Source organism: Perca fluviatilis, chromosome 9, assembly GCF_010015445.1.
Source record: "Perca fluviatilis chromosome 9, GENO_Pfluv_1.0, whole genome shotgun sequence".
NCBI classification, from domain to species: domain Eukaryota; kingdom Metazoa; phylum Chordata; class Actinopteri; order Perciformes; family Percidae; genus Perca; species Perca fluviatilis.
In genome coordinates this window covers 16,009,575-16,033,030 of record NC_053120.1, presented here as the reverse complement: position 1 = coordinate 16,033,030, position 23,456 = coordinate 16,009,575, and the positions used below count along the sequence as shown (strand labels likewise).

General features: G+C 39.9%; 3 protein-coding genes across 4 annotated transcripts; 2 read left to right on the top strand and 1 right to left on the bottom strand.

The window, feature by feature from the left end:
* Positions 1–1,052: 1,052 nt before the first annotated feature.
* tmem38a (transmembrane protein 38A) lies at positions 1,053–10,454 on the bottom strand. Its single transcript, XM_039812387.1, has 6 exons — positions 10,082–10,454; positions 5,276–5,432; positions 4,255–4,439; positions 3,117–3,204; positions 2,007–2,124; positions 1,053–1,551 (listed from the first exon to the last, which is right to left on the bottom strand). The coding sequence occupies exons 1-6, from the start codon at positions 10,203–10,205 to the stop codon at positions 1,348–1,350; spliced, it is 876 nt and encodes a 291-aa protein (XP_039668321.1). The 5' UTR covers positions 10,206–10,454; the 3' UTR covers positions 1,053–1,347.
* A 2,358-nt stretch (positions 10,455–12,812) lies between these two features.
* On the top strand, positions 12,813–14,999 carry smim7 (small integral membrane protein 7). Its single transcript, XM_039812471.1, has 5 exons — positions 12,813–12,948; positions 13,165–13,206; positions 13,295–13,347; positions 13,449–13,539; positions 14,234–14,999. Exons 1-5 carry the CDS (start codon positions 12,923–12,925, stop codon positions 14,247–14,249), a joined length of 228 nt encoding a protein of 75 aa, XP_039668405.1. The 5' UTR covers positions 12,813–12,922; the 3' UTR covers positions 14,250–14,999.
* Positions 15,000–15,454: 455 nt separating this feature from the next.
* Positions 15,455–21,316, top strand: LOC120565970 (mediator of RNA polymerase II transcription subunit 26-like). Of its 2 annotated transcripts, none has more exons than XM_039812133.1 (3): positions 15,455–15,799; positions 18,191–18,265; positions 18,363–21,316. In XM_039812133.1, the coding sequence occupies exons 1-3, from the start codon at positions 15,728–15,730 to the stop codon at positions 19,932–19,934; spliced, it is 1,719 nt and encodes a 572-aa protein (XP_039668067.1). In that variant the 5' UTR covers positions 15,455–15,727; the 3' UTR covers positions 19,935–21,316. The 2 variants fall into 2 exon arrangements, with proteins under 2 accessions (XP_039668067.1, XP_039668066.1); XM_039812132.1 differs by having other exon boundaries at positions 18,188–18,265.
* The last annotated feature ends 2,140 nt before the right edge of the window (positions 21,317–23,456 follow it).

Genomic DNA, 23,456 nt, shown 5'->3' with positions numbered 1-23,456 from the left:
TGTAACCACCTCCTGCAAAGTTCATTAGTGAAGCTTTATTGCCTGTGCTACAAGAGTTTGTCAACGCGGCCGGTGGCGTCCAAGTTTCTCAGGACATGACCTCAGGTCGACCTCCGACCTTTCCTGTCACCTCCCACAGCCTCGGAGTTACATAACAGAGTTTATGAAGACAAACATACTCCTGACTGCCAACTGGTTCCTGGGCCAGCGTTGGTCTTAAACACGTCTGAAATGGTGGTGGATTGACACGTTATATTGCACAGCTAAGAATAGCGTTAGAAACTGGCCTCAGCTCCACAGGGAGAGTTGTATAACCCAGTTAGGAGTCACCAGCAGATGGCTGCATCACAGCACAGAAAAAGAGGCTTCACAATTTGCAACAAAGACATGCATAATGGCAAGTTAATAAAAAGATTCAGGGTCTGCAGAGACGGTGACTTTTTCTTTCCTGTTTCAGGATACAAACACTCGTTTCTAGGTTAAAAAAACAAAATTGAGCAAGTTGGTAATATTACTGCACTGAAAAACAAGGTTTATAGGACTCAGTTAGTTACAGAAATGTCTTAGTAAGATTGAATCTTTTGCAGATTAAACAGCCCAACATTTTATAAAGTAGTTTTCTCAAACTACAACAAAAATGCTGCTCACACATTAACGCAGCTGTATAATGTGGTAAAATGTTTGAGTTTTAGGTCGACACCTGTGTTCTCTGTTTCAGAAGCGAGAAACAATAGAACATGTACAAACATTTTATGAGACATTTTAAATATACCAGCCCTGAACATTTGCACTAAAATTCTTGAAGGTAAAATGCGTTGAAGCATCCTTTATACAAAACTAAGTCACTAAAAAACCTTAAAAAAAACGTTGTTTTCTACCAAGTTATTTATTATATAAGCTGTTGATGTGTTGCTGTAATATGTCCTATCCTAATCCATACTTCTTCATCTAAAACTGAACCTAAATAACTCAGTTATCACCATTTATTACTTCTGAATAGTCAACATGAAAATAAATGTCAATAGGAAAAGGAAAATAAAATCCACGAGACACAATGTTTCTCTTGATTTTATTTAAAGACAGGAAGTTGGATCACCACACAGTGTTGAGCACAGATGCAGATGTTCACAAACCCATAAATATATAGGTTTCAAATGTCCGGGTTGGGTTGAAGTGTGAAGCATTTGCCGTGGTACTTACAGAGTCCTCGTTCTGTGTAAAATGCAGAAAGCACCATTTTGCTCTAATAGAAAGGGTCTCATTTGGTTAAACATCAAACTGCCCCTCTCCCTAGGAATGGGAGGTCCCATCATGTCGAGGCCATGATGCAGTTTTCAGCTCGGCGTCCTACTCGGCTTTCTTGACCTTCCTCTTGCGGGTACCTTCGCTCAGCTCCTCCTTGGTTTTGAGAGGTGAAGATGGGACAGAGGCGGGAGGATGATGATGGTCTTCCTCAGATCCACCCAGAGGGGAGCCGAACAGCAGATGGCAAACCCAGGACTCAATGAGGGCGAAGGGGGAGCCGTGAGAGTGTCGGGCGGTCATCACCACCTGAAGGAAGATGGTGTCAGTTAGAAGAGGTTAGCCTTATTTTGGGATAATTTAAGGGACACTTCACAGATTTTACACATCAGGATCCATTAACTTGTTTTTACTATATCCTATTGAGAGGCATTATATTAGTAACCCTTTAAAGGTGACCTGTGGAGTTTATATGTGCTGTTCCTCACCAAAATGTCTTTTGTGAATCCTATAGGCCGAACAAACATCTTGAATACATAAAATCAGAGATGTGGGCAATAATTCAGAGAGAGGGAACATTTTATAAATTTTTCTTTCTAACTATATTATATTCAGTTTTCTTTTATTTCCTGAACTTAGATATTAGCTACTCTTTGCATGTGACAAACTGCTCAAGTTACACTGGAAGAATGTCAACACAGATTTTAAAATGTCAGGCCTAAAATGAATCATAAACATTTTCAACTCCACTTCGCTGATCTCACCTTGCATGTGGCCATGAAGAGGGTGAAGACAAGGATGAGGGTGCTCTTGGACACTGGCAGCCAGTGAGCCTCCTGCAGGGTGAAGAGGATGGCTCCGTACAGACTGGCTTTGGTTGGGCTGCAGAGTCAGGAGACAAATCTATCAGTTAAAAGTGCTTTAAGCAATGTTGGCTGACGTTACTTCTTGTTGACGTTCAAAGTATTGTCAAACAAAACGAGGCTAGCTCGCCCCTCCCTCCTCCTCATCCCGTCCCCTCCCCCTCCCTTCCATACTTCGGCGCACTAACCCCCCAACCCCCACCCAAAAATCCTTCTTGTTGGTTATTGGCTGGAACTCTGTTTGTTATGTTTCGTGGTGCAGGTTGGCCAGTTTGTTTTTGTTGCCGTTTGTGAAGCCTGGGCTGTCTACAGAGACCATGTTTTTTTAGTGTGTTCAGGGGACAGGCAGCTAGCAGATAGTGAGGAGATGTTTGCTTTATGTGACAAAAAATGTTGTAGCCTAAAAAATGCGTGACATCGCTTAGAGCACCATTAAACATCTGACTGCAGCAGAGATCACAACAACAACGTGATTAGGATTAGATTGCATATCAGAGATAGAGAGAAAGATAAAAGCGTTTTTATGGAGAAAAGTAACCACTTCTTTAGACCAACATACTTCTTTAGGTGTGCAAGGTGTGCTACAATTTTACAATTATTTTTACATTTTTATATAAATTGAATGTTTAATTGTTTAGTTGAATGTTTTGATTGAAGGTCTAACGTCCCTCTGTAGGTTGAATAAATTCTCTTAGGCTTATCAAACCCCTTTCTTTTAGGGGATAAGAGATTTTCATCTAACAGTTTGGTGCACTTCAGTCTGCCAAAGTGCCTTTTTTGATACTACCACTGGAGGGCGCCAACATCAGACAATTTCAAATTCTACGAATAGTGACTTCAACAAACCTGCTGTGTTACCTAAGAAAATCTGTCAGTGTTTCGTGTCCAATTTAAGGCACAATAACTTTTAAGTTGTAGTTTTGTCTCTGAGGTTTGGTTGGAACCACCTGCATGCTCGAGGAGGCAGAGATGAGCATGTGTTCCCTGCAGCAGCAGGAGACTCCGACTTACAATGACATGTTGAGGATCTCATTGGTGTCGGGCCTCCACACACCGCGCAGCAGCTGCTCAAAATTGGAAATGAGAGCCACTCCAGACCCTGTGATGATAAAAATAGACAGTGGAAAAAAAAAATTAGGACAAAAAAAGTCTGTCTCATGTGAATGCTCTTATCTGGCTTCAGCTTTCCTCCCCCCATTTTCAACAGGCCTGCAGGGCCTCACTATTGAAGCAGAGACCAGACCAGGACAACCCTTTATATATATGTCTATGGACTTTTCTCTACTACTGGATAATTTATGTTGAAATAATACAGGAAACGTGGTTTAGGTGTGCATCAAAGACATCAGAGGTAAATTATAAAGTCTATAGTATTCTACAGATCATCATGACTGCAAGACTTTTCATTAATTTGCTTCTTAATCATTTTAGAGCCTTTCTGGGTTCAAACATAAACATTGTCCATGGAGACATTTTTGACATTTTCTTCCTATACACTTTCTTTAGTCCAACAAATCAGAATTAGAATCAGCTTGTTTGGCCAACTATGTGTACACATACAGGAATTTGACTCCGGTTTTGAGTAAAGTCAAAGTTCTTACCCACATAACCAGTTATCGAGTTACTTAAGTGCATGTAAACTCACTGATTATGAATGAACGGCACTAGTGCACACCGGCATGCACATGTGGTCTTCACTCGTGTTTAAATGTGTAATTGCTCTCTGTCGCTCACTGAGTGCCGCTGTCAACACAGAGAGCTGCTGTCAGAGTGAGGAGCAAAGACTCAAGGCTCACCAAGCAGCATTATATACAGACTTTCTTCTCTATAGAACATTAAACATTCCTGAAAACTTGGTAACCCTGCACACATCAGAGACCACCAATCTCCATCACTCTCCTTCAGGAACTACGTTGTATGCAATCAGTTCTGTTTGTCATCTCCAGTGATGGATGTAACACAATCAAATTAGTTTTTTGTGAGAATTCAATAACCCAACTTAAACATGGCTACATTTTGTGCCGCAACACAAAACTGTCTTGCTAATCTGAATGAAATACTGTAATACTGCATAATATATTGTAAGTAAGTCCTGACACTATAAACACATTTATGGCAGCAAATCGCAGTGAAATGAGAAGACGCTGACCTTTGACGTATCCAACGAAGACCATGATGAAGAAGCCGTGGTGGTAGGCGTGGTGGGCGTGGTGAACACCTGCAGCGATCTTACGAGTGCGGACAACTTCCTTCAGGGCGACCAACACCAGCTTGATGGGCAGGAAAGCCACGCATTTATAGAAGAGGTTCAGTGGGCAGTAAAAGAGGAGGTACCTGATAAAGATGGTGGAGAACAAGATCTTAGGTGAGGGGAGGGGATGATAAACATTAAATATTCAGCTCTGAGTGTTAGGTTTGAATAGAATGTTAACAGATAAGTTCACTCAAATCACACAAAAATCCTACTAAGCCTCAGTGTCTGGCCATAAAGATTGTTTGCCAAGATGTTGAGTAATCTACTGTTTAGCTTTTTGCTGTCATCTCACAGCATCCCATTTTTTAAATCTCATTTTATTTTATTTTCCTGTTAACTGTGTTTTTAAATGTAGTTGTGATACATTTCTTTACCTCATGTTAAGCACCTAGAAATGTCGTTATGAAAATAAACTTGCTTCGCTTTGCCTGCCTATATTTTGTCCTTTTTTTCAAAGGAAACTGTTGTGACTCAGGTCTGTAGATTATCCTGAGTGACTGGGACATTGTTTGCTATGTTGCAGATGTGTTGCATTTCAGATTTTCAAAAGTAATTTTCACTTTGAGCCCTGCACACTAATGACCTATTACGATATCTAAAACCTGAAAAACATGACAACAAAACTGTCTGCCGATACAGATTGTGATTTGAGGGGGAAATCTTTTTTTGTGATTTGGCTGAACAGATAATTTAAAGACATCTATAATGTTTCTTTCCCTGTAAAAAGCAGGAAAATGAATTCACCATTTTGTTCACTTGACAATAATGGGAATGACCTCCAAACTGTGTCTGATAGGGGATCATTTTTTATCACATACAGAGTCTTAAAAGTTAGATGAAAAGCCTGAACACAAAAAAATAAAAAATAAGCAGACTTAATGGTCCCATCCACATGTGACCTTAAATACTTTCTCACCAGACAGCTGAGGCCAGCAGGATGTGGCTGTTGTATTGGAAATAGTCGATGGGGGAGCTTCCAAGCATGATGTCTGCCAGGATGTAACTACCAAAGCAGTAGAGCATGGCACAGAGCCAGGAGGCCACGGGACTCCTGCGAGAAACCTCCACCGAGCCTGTAACATGGAGGAGGAGCTGTCAAGGAAAATATCGCCCCGTGTAGTCGAGAGGGATTTTCAGTGTGCATATGAGTTAGGTTAGGGGTGTTGGTGAAGGTGGTGGAGTTTTATGCACTCACTTTATGTGTGTGAAGCTTAAGATGTGTGCGGCTTTTATTTAACATCAGAAGCTGAAGTGTGTTACTGGAATAATTAGTCTTTTCAGTCATCATATCATCATAATCATAATCAATTACTCTATTTATTTATTTGCAAAACAGTGTATGGGAATGATTAATTACAGGTATATACTTCAAACAAAGAAGAATAAGAAATAGTAAAAGCTATTGGGTAAAAAAGTTTCTAACATGCTGTGTTTATGATTTTAACATTTCTGACCTTGGCGACTCCTAGAGGTCGTTTAAAAAAAGGCTCTGTGGCAGATCAATGCTTGTCACAAATTAACAACAAATTAATGATGTATTTCTCCTTCATTTTAGATTTTAGAATAATGATAATAGAGTTATTAATTAGTACATTTAAAAAAAATTATTATTTTTTAACTGTTTTGCAAAATGCTCGTTTGAATTTCATCACGTGTTCTAAATCAAATAAAAATAAACTATATAAATATTAAAGCCTCCTTATTAATGACCTGCTAAATCCTAATGGTCTAAATCCTGTTTTAGAAGCTTTACCACAACCAAAAGGAAAATCTTTGGTATCTTTATTCTTTTGGGGGGAATCACAACAGTCAAATTGAAAATCGTCATCAAATGTTTATTTTTAAAAACCTTCTGTTAGTTCCATGCAGAGCAAAACTGTTAGCGATAACCTTTGAAAAATATTATCAGTGGATCCCTTGTGCGTCTATGAGCTGTATCTTTGTCCACTCCCATTCGACCATGTCAGTTCACGCCCTGATAATCCGCCTTTTTTATCATAACCTAATATTGACTCAGGACTTACTACAGTCTATTTGTGAGTTTACCAACTCAACAGATGACTGAGTTTTTAAAGTATACCGACTTGAGCAGATGAGACAGCTCTTTAACTTATTAAACTGATTGTATTCTTTTAGTATTCTTTTGTATACAGATGTAGCTCTGACTTATTATATGACAAGCATTTATACCATGTCAAAATATACCATAAAATGACATTTATACAACATTTAAACTCTCTGTACCAGTCAAACCTCTCATTGCACGAGCGTATTTCAAATTATAAGCATGCTCTGTCCGCTGCTTAAGTAGGATATTTCTCTCACTTAATCAGTAACGATGGACACAAGCCTAGATTTCTTTATGACACTGCAGCCAAACTTACTCAAAAGCAGCCATCTGATAGCAGCTACTGTTAGCAGCTAGATTGTAGACTAGTTACAATCTGTCTTTTTGTCATCAGGATTGTCCATACTGTAATTTTACTTTGTTGGTCTATTCTGTACACACAACACATGTAGTGCACGTCTGTCTGTCCAAGAGGTGGGATCCCTCCTCAGTTGCTCTTCCTGAGTTTTTTTTCTTTTGACCTTTTTTCCCCATTAAAGAATTTTTTTTGGGGGGGGGGTTTCTTTATACGAAGTGAGGGTCAAAAAGGACAGAGGATGTCGTATGTTGGACAAAATGTAAAGCTCCTTGAGGCAAGTTTGTGACTTGTGCTATTGGCCTATAAAATCGACTTGACATGGACATGGACATGGAAATTGCTTGTGCCTGATGGCTGGCAGGTATCCATTACAACGGTATATATCAAAACACTTCAATTATAGCTCCAGGCAACATTTTGATTACATTTCGAAATCAGTATGCAAGTTATGATAAACTGCAGCTAACTATAGCAAAAATGTTAATGCTTTGTGCTGTGTTACAATTAACTCTCACTGGGAAAGCAAAGCAAACTATTAAGATAATTAGTTAGTAAGTATAGCTGAAAATAAATGTAGTAATGAGTAAAAAGTACAAAATGAAATATTGTGGAATAGAAGTATAAAGTATGTGGCATAAAATGAAAATACTTATGTGCGGTACAAAGACCCTGAAGATCTACTTTGGACCAGAACTTGAATAAATGTACTCAGTTACTTTCCAGATATACAACAAAAACACACCCCTATAATGTTGTATGAAATCTGAACATGACCATGATCACATAAGACAAACTACACAAATATTATATAGTTATATGCAAAGTAAGATATGATTTAAAGGCTGTATATGTTCCCATGTGGGTAAAGACTACATCACTGTTAGAGACCTTCGGTAAATGGAGTTGTGAACAGAGCGCGGCTGCTTCACCGCACAAATCTCCAACAACAGGTGGGTGAGGGTGTCGTGGTGACACTGGTGCTCAGTATGAAAGCAATCTGATCCTGAGAAATGCCGCCCTATAAATATGTTCTGCTCAACTGCTTCTCCTACCTTGCAACTGTCAGGCCTGGGTTAACCTTTGACACCCCCACACACACACACACACACACACACACACACACACACACTTGTCTCTCCACCCCGCCACCCCCCAATGTTGACCCCCAAAACTCATTCATGTGCTCTTCTATGTACTGTGAACTAGGACTCTCCACTCAGACACATGCACACACAGGGAATGGTGAATATAAAAAGATCTTGCAAATGTTGGCAGCATGAGACATTTGACTGTAAAATGAGAGGTGAAGTAAGATAAAAGTACAGTCATGAAGTCAGCTTTGGTAGCCACGTGATACAGTTAGCCTGCGCGCTGATGAAATAATGGATTTTACCTCTAAAACACACACAAATGCTGATTGTTTAAATTAAAAAACAAGAACTCTCGCTCCATGTTTTTGACTTTTTTTTCTTTTCATTAAAGAGAAAAAAAAAAATGTGTTGAAAGCAAAGTGAGACAATCCCCTTTCCCTCTACTACTATGTGAGATATGAGTGCCAGCATAGTTTCACATCTGCTTTTTGAAACCATTAAAACTTATTAAAGGGACTTTAATAACTACGTCAATGCATAACTTTAGGCATGTGTTCACTCAAATTAGTAAATAACCACAGTTGTGACTTGTGAAAGAGTATTATACTAATTTAGCATTGCACTACCTTAACATTGTCGAACTCATGATGGACAGTTAAAAAAGGATCTTTATTTATGGTTGTATGGTTCATCCTAGATATGCGAAAACTCTTTCGCGAGACTGAGAGGGCAATGCCTAACCTCAACCCTCTTGTGAGAGTTTGGCAAATCTTGAGTTCTTTCTTGTCAAAACGCCACATTACCCACAATGCAACTACCTCAATCACCGAACGTTAGGTCTGAGATTGAGGTGTGTAATGCTGGTAGCGGCTAATGTTGCCTCGAGTCGCTAGCCTCAAGCAGAGATTTTTCGTTTTCAAACTTCTAGTCTTCAACTGTCGCTGCCTCAAGTGACATCACTAGAGGCAGTTTATCAGACAGCACGTAGCTCCCTCTGGAGACACAGTACTCCCAAAGAGCTTTAAACTGACTTTGCACCCAGTCTTAAAAGGAATTAAAGAAAACCATATACTATCAATTAACTTTCTCCAGATAGCTCATGTAGTACAAAACAAGTTTCCAAAAGTTTATTCATCTAACAAGTAAGCTCCTATATTTTTCTCACTGAAAGTGACTGGAGCATAATTGTTGAGGAAATTGTGGGAGATACACATGAAATATGACGTAAAAGCTGTTTTGGAAGGATTTGATAAACATCTGAGGCTCATTTAGAGCTGTAAACCTTTAGATGGTGATGAGGTGTTTGAGGTTGAGGTGTGTTTGGTTCAACTGAGATTAAAATGAGCCAACAATGATTGAACTTTCAGTCAGAGGGAGCTATATCTTTTCTTCCATCAGTTATGTAATACTAAATAAATAAATAAGGTCATGCTGGGCTGTTAGCTCAACAGTTTTTTCATGTTTAACATTCACACCCAACTTCAGCCTAAAAGTGTGCAGCAGAGGGGCTTCTGAGGCCCACTGACACTGTCTATTTCAGGATATTCTATTTATTGCCTAAGTCTCTGGTATGCACAGGCCTTCCTCTCAGGTTTCATCCACCTAAGGCTCTGTTGCTCAAAGGAGTTAATTCTTGGACAATATCAAGCTTAACCCAAAGCTGAGTGGTTCGGTGATTTCCTCAGTGTAAATGAGGTCAGACTGCTGCAGCAACAGTCATTCCCTCACACCAGCAGAGCTGTAAGTGCTGTAAGTCCTTCTGGAGTTGATGTAACAGGTCATGGTTTTTAAGGAATGGGTACTATACACATAACAGCAACAGAAAGTCCCTATAGGGATATTACACTGTGTAGTTATAACACAGAAAGTCAACCTAATATTATGCACATTCAATTTATTTCAAGTTATAGCTAGCTACATCTACAAAATAATTGATAAGTGTTTACATATTAATTTTCCATGTTAATAAATATGTTAATCTAGCTAGATCTATTTTACGTTGTGATGATGTAAATAAATGTATATTTATATATTTAGGCACAGGACTGGTGAGTGTGAAGCGTGTAGCTAGCTGCCAAAATAACATAAAAAGAATAGCTTATATAATCAAATTTTTTTAAATAATAAAGCAGATCCTTGATCTGGAGAGAGAGAGAGAGAGAGAGAGAGAGCTAGAAAGGGAATAGTAGAGTAGAACACACTGACCTGGCTCATACTTGAGGTAGAGGATGGACACGATGTAATAAGCGAGATCAAACACGGGAAACATTCCCATTTTGGAGAAAACTTGGGCAAAATCGCCCAAATTAAGAACTGCCAACACTTCCATGTTGCCTGTTTGTTAAGAGTGAGTCCCTGTTTGTTAGTTTGTTTTATTCCAACTGCGCAGTCTGGATCGTGAAGCCCCCCCAAACCCGGTACACCGACTCTCCACCAAACCCCCCGGTCTCGACAGTGAAAGCCAGTGACACTCAAGCCCTCCTATTAATACCACTCATCTCCAGCCTCAGCAGCAGCATCGTCGTCCTATGCGGTCTGTGCCAGCTGCTGCGCTTTTTAGACGACAGCAGGTTTACATGTCAGCTGTTTGAAAAAAAAAAAAAAAGCAACAACAATTCCTGTGTTTATCGTTGAAATAAGCATTATTTAACTGAGCCACGAGACGCGATTAGAGGTATAGCCTGGAAATACGAAATACAACAAAGCCCGAGACAAGTGTCCATTCTTAATACGAACAAAGACGTATTCACCCCCTCCTAAAACAACATCTCTCAATCCAGATCAGATCGCGCACTGAGGCTGCAGACTCAGCGAGATCACTTGCTGTTTACAAATTCCAGATGATGCAGAAATAGTGTTATTAAAGGCGCAGTAATACCGAAACTACATAAATAAATAACAACCGGATTGTATGTATTTAAATGTGAAAAATCATTTTATTTATGTATTTTTCTATTTTTGCTTTAAAATGTCCAAGGGAATTATCAGAGCAACCACTAGGGGGCGCCCAAGCCACACAATTGAACCTTCCCACATAACAACTTTGGTTCGCTGAAGGTTCCGGGAACGTTGGCTGCAGGTTCGTGTAACCCAGCAAACACATACCGTTTAGGGAACGTTCCCTAAAGGTTCTCTGCAGGTAATACCTTTAGGGAACCTTCCCAGAACGTTCCCTAAAGGTTCTCTGAAGGTAATACCTTTAGGGAACCTTCCCAGAACGTTCCCTAAAGGTAAAATATTTTTGAACCTTCAGCTAACCTTCCTGGAACGTTCTCTTAAAGTTATGTAGGTTAGTTTTGTAGAACCTTGAAATAACCTCCAGGGAACGTTCCCTAAAAATGAGATCCAGGGTACAAGCGGCCGAAATGGGTTTCCTCAGGAGAGTGGCTGGTGTCTCCCGTAGAGATAGGGTGAGAAGCTCAGTCATCCGTGAGGAGCTCGGAGTAGAGCCGCTGCTCCTTTGCGTCGAAAGGAGCCAGTTGAGGTAGTTTGGGCATCTGGTAAGGATGCCCCCTGGGCGCCTCCCTAGGGAGGTGTTCCAGGCACGTCCAGCTGGGAGGAGGCCTCGGGGAAGACCCAGGACTAGGTGGAGGGATTATATCTCCAACCTGGCCTGGGAACGCCTCGGGATCCCCCAGTCGGAGCTGGTTAATGTTGCTCGGGAAAGGGAAGTTTGGGGTCCCCTGCTGGAGCTGCTCCCCCCGTGACCCGACACCGGATAAGCAGACAAAGATGGATGGATGGATGGATGGATGAATGTTCCCTAAAGGTTCTCTTAAGTTTTTTTTTTTACCTTCAGCTAACCTTCTCTGAACGTTCCCTAAAGGTTCTGTAAAGGTTAGTTTTCTAGAACCTTGAAATACCCTCCAGGGTACGTTCCCTAAACCTTAGCATGTTCCCTTAACACGTTTCTGACTGCAATTATACTTGTTACAGCGAACCTTCCCGGAAACTTTAGAGAACCAAAAATTGTTATGTGGGATGCTAAAGGTTAGTTGAATGTAAAACATTAACATTAAGAGAACCTTTAGGGAACGTTCCCTGGAGGTTATTTCAAGGTTCTACAAAACTAACCTTTACAGAACCTAGGGAACGTTCAGAGAAGGTTAGCTGAAGGTTCCAAAATATTTTACCTTTAGGAAACGTTCTGGGAAGGTTCCCAGAGAACCTTTAGGGAACGTTCCCTAAAGGGTATGTGTTTGCTGGGTTGTAGCTTCAAAATATCAACTTTCAGGAATACAAGAATGTTCTTGTGGTCAAACATGTTTTGTGATCCATCTGAATGAGAGCCACCAAAATAAAGATGATTCTTCCAATTAAGATACATTTGCACCCAACCTCTTTATAAGTTTAAAGTGTTTTTATATAAATATAACTTTATATAGGTCGTGTTACGTAAAGTCATATTGTTTCTTGATATCTGTGTTCTTGATGGTTAGCCTCAATGAGGCTAATTACACGTTGTTGTCTTTTTAACTTATGCTGTGAAACCAAAGACGTTAAAGCCTTACACCATCAATTCTGGGGATCTCTGTCCACCTGAAATATATATATATATATAAATAAATAAATAAATACATTTAGTTCCGCTCATTTTTAGTAGGCCTATCATAAAGGCTAGAGGTGCCTTGTCAGCCAGCTGCAACAACAGCAAATCTACCACTGCAGGTCTGAACCTGACGCTGCTATTACGTTTATTGTCAACAGGTGGCGCACGTTGCTCGTGCATAGCCTATTTGTTTTGTTTTTGTTTATTATTGTATTTCCCTAATTTTAGTCTTTCAGGCAGATTTTTTTGCTGTACAACTACCATAGACATTGCCTATGCCTATTAACATTTATTGCTACTATAACTGAAACCACATGTAACCATTTCATTGGCGGAGAAATGTATTAAAGACCACACGGCCGCAGGGAAGGAAGAACCTGACAGAGGAAAGCAGGGCATAAAACCACATTCTCAGATCTCTGAAACGGTATTGGTCACATTCCTGATTACGTGACGAACACGGAAGTTAGGTGTTTCTTTGACGTGATGTGAACAAAATGATCGGAGATCTGTTGATATTCGGGTAATTTGTTTTCTTTTTGACTTGTTTCACATACGGATACGTTTTGTGTAATGGGAATGTTGTGGGTGTGTGTGTTATTGTGCACTGTGTTGCTGGTTAGATGGCGGCGTCAAGCTAAATAACAAGCTAGCTCCGTGCTAATGCCAGCTCACCAGCTAAGGTTAGCTCAGCTCAGCAGGTAGCTAGATCAACTATTTGTCTCTCTGTGCTCTCTAGGACCTTACTGGTGAATGCAGGGGCTGTGCTGAACTTCAAGCTGTGAGTATTAACGTTACAGTCACACTTTCTAAAACCTTCCATCAGAGCAACAAAGCAAAATAAGAGTTTAACGTTGGGTGTTTTGCAGCAAAAGAAAGGAGTCCCAAGGATTTGGAGATGAGTCCAAATCACCGACAACAGGTGTGTATGTGTATGAGAGAGCTGGGGAAAAGATCACTAAAAAGTGTGTGTCACAGCAAAATGGAGTTCTCAAAGCTGTGCCACAAAAATCTGCGTTTCAGGTGACAACATCAGAGAGTTTCTGCTCAGCCTGCGATACTTTAGGATCTTCATCGCTCTGTGGAACATCTTCATGATGTTCTGCATGGTCGTGTGAGTATTCGACTTTAAGCTGATGCTGGTCATGTAGCTGTAGTTTAATACTAATATACATCTTATCCCTTTTTGCCATAAAGCTCCATTGTTTCACATTAACAATTAAAAACACATTGATGTTGCGCTGGCGTGTGTTAATTATAATTAACACTATTTTATTAGTGTTAGTCCACACCATCTTGCTGTTGTAAATACCCACTAGTGGACCAAATGTTTATTAGTCCATGTCAAAAAATAGTCTCCAACATATACACAGTTTACCACTGTTTGAGTAACATTTGCTAAAAAAAAATAACTACAGTGCCCAGCTGTTTTAAGTAATTACTGAGCCTTTTTACTGAGGAAACTATATTTGTGACCCATTTTTTGGAGATGTAGGCCTTTATTAGGAACCAATGGACTTGGGGTGCCTGAGACAGGGATATGTCAGAAAGTACTGGGAGATGGACTTAATGATTTACATATTTTACAGGAATGTGAAAATAGATTGATGGATAGATAGATGGATAGATTGTTATTTCTAATATTCACATTTCCAAGCCTACTTTCCTTCCTTCATCCTGGCTGTTGTTCAACTGTGCTGCAGTTTGTGCTCCCCTACATGTCCTAGAATACATTTTTTAAAGAGTTCTAGAAATGTTATGTGAAGTTCTTGTTTTTCTAACTGGCTGAATGTCTTCAATCCTCACAGATTGTTTGGGTCATGATCAACATTTTTGGTGACTGGACTTTCATCAGGATGCTGTTTTTCAAAGTTGGATGCTATAAACTTTTCCTTGGTTAGTTTGTTGTTCTTTTTGCCCTTTTTAACTGTAATTATTCTCCATTTTCTTCACAACCCCAAATCATAAGTCTGCTTTCAGCTGTACAGGAATTTATGAATCGCTGTATTTATTTTGTCTTACAGAAGTTTACATTTGTACCCTTGGCTTTTAAGCTGTAACTCCACCAACACCCTTCCCTTTGCTGAATACATGTTGTTGTTGTTGTGTGCCCCTGTGCTTCATTATAAAACATGAGTTAATTTTCTCCAGCGTGTCAGTTTGCTTATTTAACAAACAGCAGGGTTGAAATGAGGGACAGACTTCACTAACAGGATAAAACATGTTTAACTGTGACTCGTTATCTGTGTTTCATCATTTAAAGACCCAGTAGTAATCAAAGCTGGTGGAAAACCTTTTGACTTGCCAAGATCGTCTTGCTTAAAAATCCTTTTATCCTTTTACTTGATTCAACGGAAGAGTCAAATTATCACTGTCACTTAATGAACTTATCTCCTCTGTACAAACATCTCCAAATGTACTCACACTCTAGTGTATGTCCAAACAGAATATTTTAATGCAGATAAAAAAAAAGGCATATTCCTTTATTCTGGGGCACATGTGCTGTAAGTAAATGTATTTGCCCTACAATGTAATGTGTCCTTATTCAAAATAATAAAAATTATAATTTTCTTATACAATGTCTGTTTATTTAGTGGTTGTGATTGTCTACTGGCAAGAGGGGTCCATATGATCCAATATTGACTTCATTGAGCGAAATTGGTATATAAACAGAATATCTTTGAAGTATGGCTTTGCATTATATTTTTACTATGATCGTCTTGTATTTCCAAATGCTGTGTGCACATCCAGAATAATAAATAAACAATTTTATGTTTCAATTCAAAGACACCGCATATCCTTTTTGGAACTTCTAAATGGAAAACTGTTACGGTATGAAACGTAGGAATCAAAAAATAATGAATGAAGAACCTTTTTAGAACAAGGGGTAGGCCTACGAATGGACGTATTAAACACATAGATTAAACATAGGTATTAAACGGTATTAGGTATTAAAGACCGGAGGAACGGGGACGTACGGCGGATGTGAACAATTGGTTACGTAAAATTCTCCCATCATGCTCTGCGCGAACGCTTAACAAAAAGCCTGATGAGAAGAGAAGGAGGAGGCTACCAGCCGAGGGGGGTAGCCGATTCCCGGACAGGATTTTCTGTTCTTGTCGTCCGAATTATTAAATCGTGACGGCGGCGAATAAAAACAAAAATAAAAGCATCATAAAACATGGTGCTCACGCCCAGAGGAGCTCTTCTATCGAGCATGTGAGTGTGGACAGGTTTCCCACTGCCGCCTCTTCGGGGGATTCTGCTGTCTAGTCCGTCCTGACCCGCGACACCGCCAGGCGATGACAGCGGCTACAGCCACTCCGCAGGTGATGAGAGACCGGCTGCTACAGGCCATCGACGGCCAGAGCAATGTGAGTATAACCGCTAGTTTCCAGAGGACGAACTGGGCGCAGAAAGGCAAACAACAAGGCCAAGCCGACTCCGGGTTGACAAAGTGGGGGCAGTCAATGTTTGAATGGCGAGTTAGTATTTTCTTGCTAATTAGCTGGCTAACAGTAATAGTTAGCTAAAGTAACTAATGCCAGTCATTCCGGCGCTTAGCTGAGTGACTTCTGCTGGCTAATGTTAACGCAGCCAAGTTAGCTTATTTGTGTGCACTTAAAAATACTTCAGGACTGGAGACTTGCAAAACGGAGCTGAGTTGATTAATTGGGGTTTTAGTAAGATCAAGGCTGCGTGTAAGATTAAAACATCATCTCTACCCTTCTCTATCACACACCTGGTGAGGTTGTCATGGTATGTTACAACACTTATCTGGCAACATCACAACTGGACAGTATCCGATACAAGTTTAACACCGTGACATTGTAATACCACACTTTGGCAGGATGCTGTCCAGTTCCTCTGTACCACACGTATTGCCAGTCATCGAAAAGTACTATATTAAAAAAAAAATTGACATCTCATAAGCCTCATTAACTGAAGCTAGATATGTTATTTGCTAACTTGGAGAAATGTAAGTATGGCCTTTTGTAGTGATAATGTATACTGCACTACAGGTTTAAGCACATAACGTAATAATAATAATAATATTCTTAATAATGTCCACTATACTGTATTATTTTGATCATACATACACACAGCTGGTGTTATAAGTGGCTGATATGAATTCCTCTACCATGATATATATTAATAACCACATAGAAAAGTATTGTTTTGTTAAATCCAGCACCTGATACATCTAGGTACTTTATTACATTGATGCAGAAATCCTAAAAACAAATCCAATATTGCCATTAAGCAATCCTTTATTGAGTTGCAACATTGCCTACTATTTTAAAAGGTTTGCAGAGTTTAATGTTATGGTAGTTTTTTTTTTCAATTGCCCGTTCAGGCTAGTGAAAAAGAATTCTACTTGCCCAAAGTAAATTTTTACTTGTTTTCTGAATAAAAACGTTACTTTGAAAAATGGTCCACTTTTGTCTGCCTTGGACTCAAACATGTGGCAACGTTTAGAAAACTTTGTAGTTGTTTCATCGACATCCTCTTTTGCTACATAAGAAAACTCCGGTGTTTCCCACAGATTGGAAAGCAATTTGTGGCGTGCTTTTTTTCAGTCGCGGAAAATCCTTTTCAATACTCATCTGGATTGAAGCAGCTAACATTCAGTGTAAGAGTAAAAAATGACATAACATTATTTATAATACGTTTATTTGATTCACAGCTGCTACATATAGTGTTTTAACCTCGACAACCCAACTGCATTTTACCACAAACTTGCGACTAGTTAACTTTCTAAAGGGGGCACAATCGCTTTTTTGCTAAGAGTCGGGTCGGAGATTGTGAATGTGTGATTGTGTAAAGGTGTTCACAAGATAGATCCCAACCTTTCGTGAATTTCGCTGTCTTCTCTCCTTGATGGAGACAGATACTGTGTGTACGGTGGGCTCAATGGTGTTTTAAGCCTCCAACGTCTTCCAGGCAGCTAACCATCATCTTAACTCTAACTATAACCATTGCCGCGCGGAGGAGAGCAGGGAAAGGAAATGCAGCGGAACGTGTTTTTAAAATGGCATTTAAAAATAAATAAATTGGCGTTTAAAAAAAAAAAAAATTAATAAGAAATGTGCGGCGGTGTTGATAGTGTGGCACACTGTAACACATTAGTCTATGTGTGTGGAAACACTGAACTCCTTCTTCCAGGACGCTTAAAACTCTCTCTTTAGCTTTAGCTCGTATGCAGCCATCATCATTTTGTTCTTCTAACGAGACAGTCGGCAGTCACACGTCACTAGCCCCAACTCAATTCATGATTGGCCAACGGCACATTCAAATCATAAAGCAAGCATTCTTCCAATGTGGGAAAGAGAATGCTAATGTTATTTATGATACAATGATTATCGGAAAAATCTAAGATGGCGGACACATTTATATCATCTCTTCATGTATTTTGTCATATCACCGAACCTTAGTTGGCACAGAGCAGGCCCAGATTAAAGTGAATGGGCAGGTATTAGCTCTTTTTTCTATCTTACTTGCAGATCTGTCCTTTTCTTTTGGTATACAATGGCACATTTGCATGTAATCTCAGTTTGTCATATTGAGCCTGAAACCAGTAGGAACTCACCATCTCTTGAAATACAGGTGCACATTTGAAAGTTTATTCAAAGTATGCCTCAACCTTTTAACAGCCTCTCTTTCTCTCTCTGGAGAACTTATGTAAATTGGGCCTGTGAAGTTCTAAATCTCAAATTGTGATGTCTCAGGATTGTGATCTATAAACCTATGTGTCTTTTCAGCAGATATGCAACATGGTGGTAGTTATGGAGGTGATCTCCTATTTGGAGAAACATCCTATCACCAAAGAGGCACTGGAGGTGGGTTGCATTCAGACCTACAGTATGTGTGCATTCAAAATAAAATGCAGTTGAATCCAAAGCTGCTGTTTTTAACACTGATCTTCTCTTCTTAAAGGAAACCCGTCTTGGCAAGCTCATCAACGATGTCCGGAAGAGAACCAAGAATGAGGACCTTGCAAAAAGGGCCAAGAAGCTCCTGCGAAACTGGCAGAAGCTCATTGAGCCGGGGAAGGGTGAAATGTTGTCCAAAGGACACACCGGTGCATCATGGTCTTCCAGTGGTGGTGCTCATCCCTGCATCGCCATTCCAGCTGCCACCACACCATCAGGTAAAACAGGCGCAGAGTTGAAGAACAGAAATGACTTCAACAACTGCTACTCCTCGAGGCTGGAGAAACCAAGCAAAAGGAAACGTAAGGGTGACCAGAAGGAAGGACAGCTCTTACCAGCCAAGATATCCAAAACTACTCTTACTGATAAAATGCATAACTCCAAACCGCTGCCAACCAATGGAATAGGCGGTAGCTCTGAATTTTTTACAGATACTTGTGCAAATCAGCCTTTAGACAGGGAGATTTCTGAGCCATTGGATAATGACAGGCTAATTAAAATCCCAGTCAATGCTGTAAAACCTCATCCAAGTGCCCTGGGATACAGCAAACCTCCTAGCACTTCTTCTTTGCTAAAAGCATCAGTTCTGCAGCAGCAAGCCAGACAAGAGCAAGCTGTCTCTGGGGGGCAGTATCGACCCAGAAGCCCACGCGGTTCTGTGGACAGTCCTCAAACCCCAAAGCAGGAAGCTGGTGTCAAACCAACTACATCACAAGCACAAGGTCTTTCTAGCCCCACTGTGAGGCCTGGGTCTGTGGACACCTTTGGGCTGGGCCCTTCCACTCAGCCTTTCAATGGTGGTGTTCAGGGTTTGCACACAGACAGTTCAGATTTGGATTCTCAAAGCAGGCCTCCCATTATGTCTCTTCACAACTCGTATGCTTCCTGCTGCAGTGACGTGGCCAGTTTGGAAGATGATGGTGCTGTTGGCAGAACAGAGAAAAGGAAAAGACAGAAATACAGGCCTAAGGACCATGTGGTAAATTTAGAGGGACAGACTGTAGAAGACGGCACTAAACCAGTCAGGTTAAAAGACAGAAGACTTACATTTGACCCTGTAACAGGACAGATCAAATCCTCCTTTCATAAGGAGTCTTGCCATGAGGGTGAGGTCAAACTAGGCCACAGACCTGAATCTCAGTTGTCAGAACAGCCGAAGCAGAATCCACCGGTTCCTCCCAGTCCCTTCCAGCAGACAGACTGGAAAGCGCTGTCGAGGAGTGAAATAATCCAGTCGTACCTTAGCCAGCAATGCAACGTGCTGACATCGTCAGGCGCCCACACCCCTGGTGCACACTTTTTCATGACCGAGTTCTTGAAAAAAGAAGACCACCGAAGTACAGATGTCAAGAAAACACACGTGTTGGCACCAGAACTCCCAGCAAGGGATTTACCGGGGGTTAGCAGAGAGATCATCAATGAAGATCTGAACAGATTACACAAGCAACACTGGTCCGGGGTTAACGGTTGCTATGACACAAAGGGTAGTTGGTATGACTGGACCGAGTGCATCTCCTTAGACCCGCATGGAGATGAGAGCAGGTTAAACATACTGCCTTACGTCTGTCTGGATTAAAATCTGAGGTTGGGTTTCTGAATTGGAAGTTGTAAGCTGCCTTCATCGTACAGTGGAGCAACTCTGCGTGTATGAAGGCACTTTAAGTGTAAGTTGCTGATTTGCACCGTTGGTGAAATTGGAGTCAATGTGCTGCCTGCTTTGTTATGTGTGTGGAGCACAGAGGGTGTAATCAGTGTTTTAATGAGTTTTTTTAACATTGTGTGAAGACAGCGTTAAGTAAAGAGGCTATGCATTATCTGACCATTTAGTTGTTGGTGTTCAGTAACTGTACAGATTTAAGTTCCCAATACCTGCCATTCTTTGAATGGGAGATTACATTAAACTGCCCAGCTACGTTTTATTCGTCTTAAGTTATCCACATGCCTTGTGGAATGTGACTTTTCTGCATCCACTCACATTTAGTCCATAGTGCAGTATTTTTTTCATTTAAAGTTTAGTTCAAGTTTGTGTTTAAAAAACAAACATGATTTAATCAACTGTATCATCTTGCAACAGCGAATAGTAAGCCACCTAATTGAAGCAGACATCCTGCATCTTGAAGGCTGTTTAGATGAGCTGAAACTAATGCTATTTTCAAGTAGCTATCGTCATTACCATTTGTATTAACCATCAACTGCTGTGAAAAAACATTTGTAATTGCACCTTTTAGAACCGCTGTTCCCTCATTTCACAACTGTCTCATGCAGTGACTTTTAGCAGAAATAATAACTGACAAATCAGCTTTAAAACATTTGAAAATTTTTCTTGTGTTGTGAGGTTTGAATGCTGTTAAAGTGACATGAAACTGCCAGATGTGACAGTTAGGGGTGAATGAAAGGCTGGTATGGGGGTTGCACAATGCACGCTGATAAAGAAATGTGACTGTCATGTATGATATTTATTTACATATTCATTTTAAGATTTATATACACGTTCAGACTACACAATATTTTTTTTCTTTTTTTATTTATTCAGAATTGGTTCAGTGTTGAGCAACAGTCCAACCTTTTTCCTGCTGATACACCAACCTACCTTACACAGGAAAACTCTCAAATGACACATTCTGATAATGTGAACTTATTTTATACTTGCCTTTTCCCTTTACTGTGTATTAAGGCTGTAAAATATGAAATGGCAGAGCAGATCATGCTACTAGCTTGCATCTTTGTACTGTCAGGAAGAACTGAGATGTAAATTGACATGCTGGATAAAGTACTTAATATCATTCCTGTAGATATTGTTTGCCTTATGGAAACCTGTGTTTTCCCTAAAGACAGAGCCTTAGTGAATGTACAGAAATTAGCCTTTTGTGTTCAGTTGAATGCAGAAGAAAACATATTTGCTACTTAGTCCTTTTAAGTGGACATGTTGATATGTGTTAATAAAAAAACTGAAGGAATTGTGATTGTCTTTTCTTTACTTGTTTATTGCTGGCTCTTTGCAATTACTCACATTAATCTAATTGACAAATGAATTCCCACAGGGCTGGATCTCCAGTCACATCACTCACTCACTAATTTTGATTAATTCCCACTTTTTGGAAACAACATTCTTATGCTTATGAGAAAATTCCTAATGCACTCTTTGATGCAACTTCCCCTCTGTAAATGCAGTGGAAGCTGATTTGATATATCAGTTACTTCAACAGAAAAATTATTGGCAACTATTTTATAAATTTTATTTTTCAAGGAAAAATAGAGCATTTGCTTGCTTTTTTTTGTTTTGTGATAAACTGTGTATCTAGGTTTTGGGCTGTTGTCAGAAAAAAACAGCAATTTCACTGACATTAAGGAAATTGTTTTTGGCATAATGTTTGTACTATTTTTTGAATGTTATTGACCAAACAATAGAGATCAACAGTGACCGCCCACTTTTTAACATACAGCTCTGGTTCCGGAAGTGTTTTTCCCTATTCAATTGTTTCATTGACGTTTCAAAAATTGCTTATATAAAGAGTTTTAAGCCTGGAACCCAGCCAACCAGCTATGAGATGAATCATGAATATAAAACATTTGATGCTGTGCCAAAAAAACATTTTGAAAAAGGCAAATGTACAAGACTGTAACAAAACTATCATATAGAGCTCAACAGCCCCTCCTCCAAGAGACCTTGGGTTCCGGAAGTAAATTTCCCATTCATTTCTCCCATTGACATCTGGAAAAATCTGTACATAGAGTTTTAGACCATGCCTTAGGCTAACCAGCTACGACGTGACTCATAAGCATACAACATCTCATTTTGAGTGAAAAAACGAACAGAAAATCCAAGAAAAGTCAAATGTACAAGACTGTACATATTTTCATTATCGAGCAAAGGCACTACTCATCCCATAAACCACCACACACCACTGAATAAAGGAAGCTAAGTTACTTTAACTAACAGCTAATTCGGCTAACTGCTAGCTGAGACAGCATGTAATAACTTTAAAAGACCCTCAAAATAAAACCTGAAAATAACCGTTAAAATATATAACAGCTACGTCAGTTGTAGCCTGCTTTACCCAGTGTTTAGTTTGAGTTAACGTTACTTTAGACTGAATAAAGCTGTCAGCTAGCGGTTAGCCAAATTAGCTGTTAGCTAAACTAACGTTAGCTTCCCGGTAGAGGCTAACGGCAGAAACGTGGAACAGATTGTGATTTGTGTCGTAAATCGTAAAACAGGATTATCATCTTGGGCATGCGCATGACAGATCGTGCAGGCAGCTCCTGACAGCTCCCCCTCCTCACCAGCATGAGTTCCACCAATCAGAAGCTGTCGCTGTGGGATTGTGGGATTGTTCAGGATTGTAGGTAATGAAGTACTTATCCAAGACATCGCGAATAAAAGACATTTAACTCAAAACAAGGTTGGTGCCCCATGAACTTTTGGCATCTATATGAGCATATAGAATCGCTTAGTCATGTCGTAGCTTGTTTTACGTCTACCATCGACGGTTACCATTTAATTGCTTATACTCCAATCCGGAACCCGCTGTGGGCGGGACTGTGGTCGAATGGTAGAAGCTTGATGTAGCTGTTTGCGGTTTCGCGGTTAAGGTAAATATTTCCATGGTAACAGCGAGTTGGACCAATCAGTAGTGGTGTAGTTTTTCTCCATAAGATCGTGAATAAAACTGTATTTTCTTAATACAAGTTTGATTTCATACGTACCTCTAGCTTTTACAGGAAGAGAAACTTTCGTTACACAACCTCATAGCTCGTGCCAGTCTGCCTCGGATGGTTAGACTTTATGGCTAATAATCAAAATCCTTAGGGAGAAAATCAATGGGATTTTTACCTCCACAACCACACTGTTGCACTCTATTAACTTATAATAAAAAAATATAGTTGCAGCCATTTAAGGGTGTTCCTACCTAAAGTATGAGAATTTCATAAATTCTGTTGCAAGGTCAGGGCTTATGTGGACTGGACTCTAAAAGTGTTCAATCTCCATTTTAGCTCATTCACACTGATGCTTGGGATGAAAATGGCATTATGATATAATTATAATTGATTAGGAAATTGTGTGAATGCAATTTCATAGTTTTATGTTTTGTCTATT